The sequence below is a fragment of the Limulus polyphemus genome, unplaced genomic scaffold (assembly GCF_000517525.1).
Source record: "Limulus polyphemus unplaced genomic scaffold, Limulus_polyphemus-2.1.2 Scaffold1689, whole genome shotgun sequence".
Taxonomy (NCBI): Eukaryota; Metazoa; Arthropoda; class Merostomata; order Xiphosura; family Limulidae; genus Limulus; species Limulus polyphemus.
The window spans coordinates 3,576-6,219 of NW_013667299.1; the positions used below are offsets into that span (position 1 = coordinate 3,576).

General features: G+C 39.3%; 1 protein-coding gene across 1 annotated transcript in view; it reads right to left on the minus strand.

Annotated features, from left to right (window-relative positions):
* Positions 1–562: 562 nt before the first annotated feature.
* Positions 563–2,644, minus strand: part of LOC106464563 — a gene marked incomplete at its 3' end in the record, with an annotated part of 66,575 nt that continues 64,493 nt past the window's right edge. The window contains exons 16-17 of the mRNA XM_022392301.1: positions 2,275–2,453; positions 563–698 (exon numbers count right to left, since the gene is read on the minus strand). Coding sequence (XP_022248009.1) covers positions 563–698; positions 2,275–2,453 — 315 coding nt within the window. The remainder of the gene's footprint in view (positions 699–2,274; positions 2,454–2,644) is intronic.

Sequence of the window (2,644 nt, forward strand, 5' to 3'; positions counted from 1 at the left end):
GAAACGTAACACTGTACTGAGAATGACTACAGTTACGAATAATATACCGCGATAAGATCACGACAATGATTTACCTTCAAGTGATATCAAGAATATATCTAACCTGATTACTTGAAAATGACAACAGTTTTTGGTCCACATTCGAGCTTTTTTGTAAAATCTCTCTTTGCAAGTCGTGAAGTCCATGATATATTGTTGGATCTGAAAATTATACACAGACTAACAGTGTAATAATATGCATACACCAATCTAAATTAACTATTAACAAATCTTTATCTAATTAAAATATTACAGAAGATATAAAAAGCGTGTTATTTTCTACCTAAAGTGTCACGTATGTTTAACACACAGACGGACGTTACCTGAAGTGTCACGTATGTTTATCACACAAACAGACGTTACCTGAAGTGTCACGTATGTTTAACACACAAACAGACGTTGCCTGAAGTGTCACGTATGTTTAACACACAAACAGACGTTACCTGAAGTGTCACGTATGTTTAACACACAAACAGACGTTACCTGAAGTGTCACGTATGTTTAATACACAAACAGACGTTACCTGAAGTGTCAATCGGGAAGATAGACCTGAAGTAATCCATTTCATAACATGCGTCAGCTGTGACGTCAATCACCGTGATGTTAATAGTTCTTCCACAAACCTCTCTAGGACCAAATAGGTCGAAGTATGGAGTAAACTGTCCAAAAAAAAAACTTGATTTTATTAACATTAGACATTGTACCACTTAAATTTCACTGTAATTAAAAGTATTTAAAAATAATTATTCACAGATATAGAACAGGTATAAAACTATTAAACTGTTGTTTGTGACCTTCCCTAAATATACTCATAGTAATAAAGTGTAATGAATGTTTTATTCTTTCTTAGTTTTACTCTTTCCATCTTATTATAGTTGCAATACTTAAGAGTTTGTTTGTTCATTTAATTTTGGAATTTCGCGTAAAGATACTCGAGGGCTATCTATGCTAGTCATCCCAATTTAAAAGTAAAAGACTAGAGGAAAGGCAACTAGTTAACACCATCTACCACCAATTCTTGGGCTACTATTTTACCAGCTGAAGGTGGGATTGAAGGTCACATTATAACGCCTCCAAATCTGAAGGAGCAAGTATGTTCGGGAACAGGACTCGAACTCGCGTCCGCTACCATAATTAAAGTCACCTATCTAACAGACACAGTCTTCTACAACAACTCATATTAGATACCGGTTTGGTCCTGTCCTGTAGCACTAGTGACACTATCTACCGGACTGATTCTGTCCTGTACCACCAGTAACACCATCTACCGGACTTATCCTGTTCTGTACCACCAGTGACACTGTCTACCGGACTTATACTGTCCTGTATCAACAGTGACAGTATGTACTGAACTGAGCCTGTCCTGTACCATCAGTGACACTGTCTACCGGACTTATCCTGTCCTGTACCACCAGTCACAATATCCACCGGACTGATCCTGTCCTGTACTACGGCTGACACTACCTACCGGACTTATACTGTCCTGTATCAACAGTGACAGTATACTGTCCTGTATCAACAGTGACAGTATGTACTGAATTGATCCTGTCCTGTATCAACAGTGACACTATCTACCGGACTGATCCTGTCCTGTACAACCAGTAACACTATCTACTGGACTGATCCTCTCCTGTATCACCAGTAACACTTTCTATTAGACTGATACTGTCCTGTATCACCAGTGATACTACCTACTGGACTGATCCTGTCCTATGCCACCAGTCACAATATCCACCGGACTGATCCTGTCCTGTACTACGGCTGACACTACCTACTGGACTTATACTGTCCTGTATCAACAGTGACAGTATGTACTGAACTGATCCTGTCCTGTATCAACAGTGACACTATCTACCGGACTGATCCTGTCCTGTACCACCAGTAACACTATCTACTGGACTGATCCTCTCCTGTATCACCAGTAACACTTTCTATTAGACTGATACTGTCCTGTATCACCAGTGATACTACCTACTGGACTGATCCTGTCCTGTACCACGACTGTCACTATCTACCGGACTGATCCTGTCCTGCACTACCAGTAACACTATCTACCGGATTATTCTCATACATATAATATTTTGGGCCTAATTCCGCTTGACACCACAGCTGACTTAATTTTTCCAACTGATCCCAATTTCTAATATGACTAAGCTTTCTTCCCTGTCTGCCAGTGTCCTTTATATGTCCATCACTTACCGAACTGCCAGTGTCCTTTCTATATCCATTACTTACCGGACTGAGAGCCTCTTCTACTGTAACTGTTCCCGTAACCTCTGACCCTAACTCAGAAGGCACGTCTCGGTTGTAGAGTCCGTTACCAGACAGAAAGGTCAGTGAATCATCGGGTATTAGATCGGGTTCTCGTCCAAGCTGAACTGTCAGAGTGTTTGCTATACTGACACACATAGGATCTGTATGTAATATACAGAAAAAATGGATGGTTTTTAAATGGATTCAACATCTATTTATTTCTAACATAATACAAACACATATATAATTATAAAAAAGTTTTTACAAAACGCACCATCCCTTAAACTTCATGTTTTGGTATAGTTTTAGCATGGTTGGTATTTGTACTGTCTACGTACTGTGTAGTTGTAGT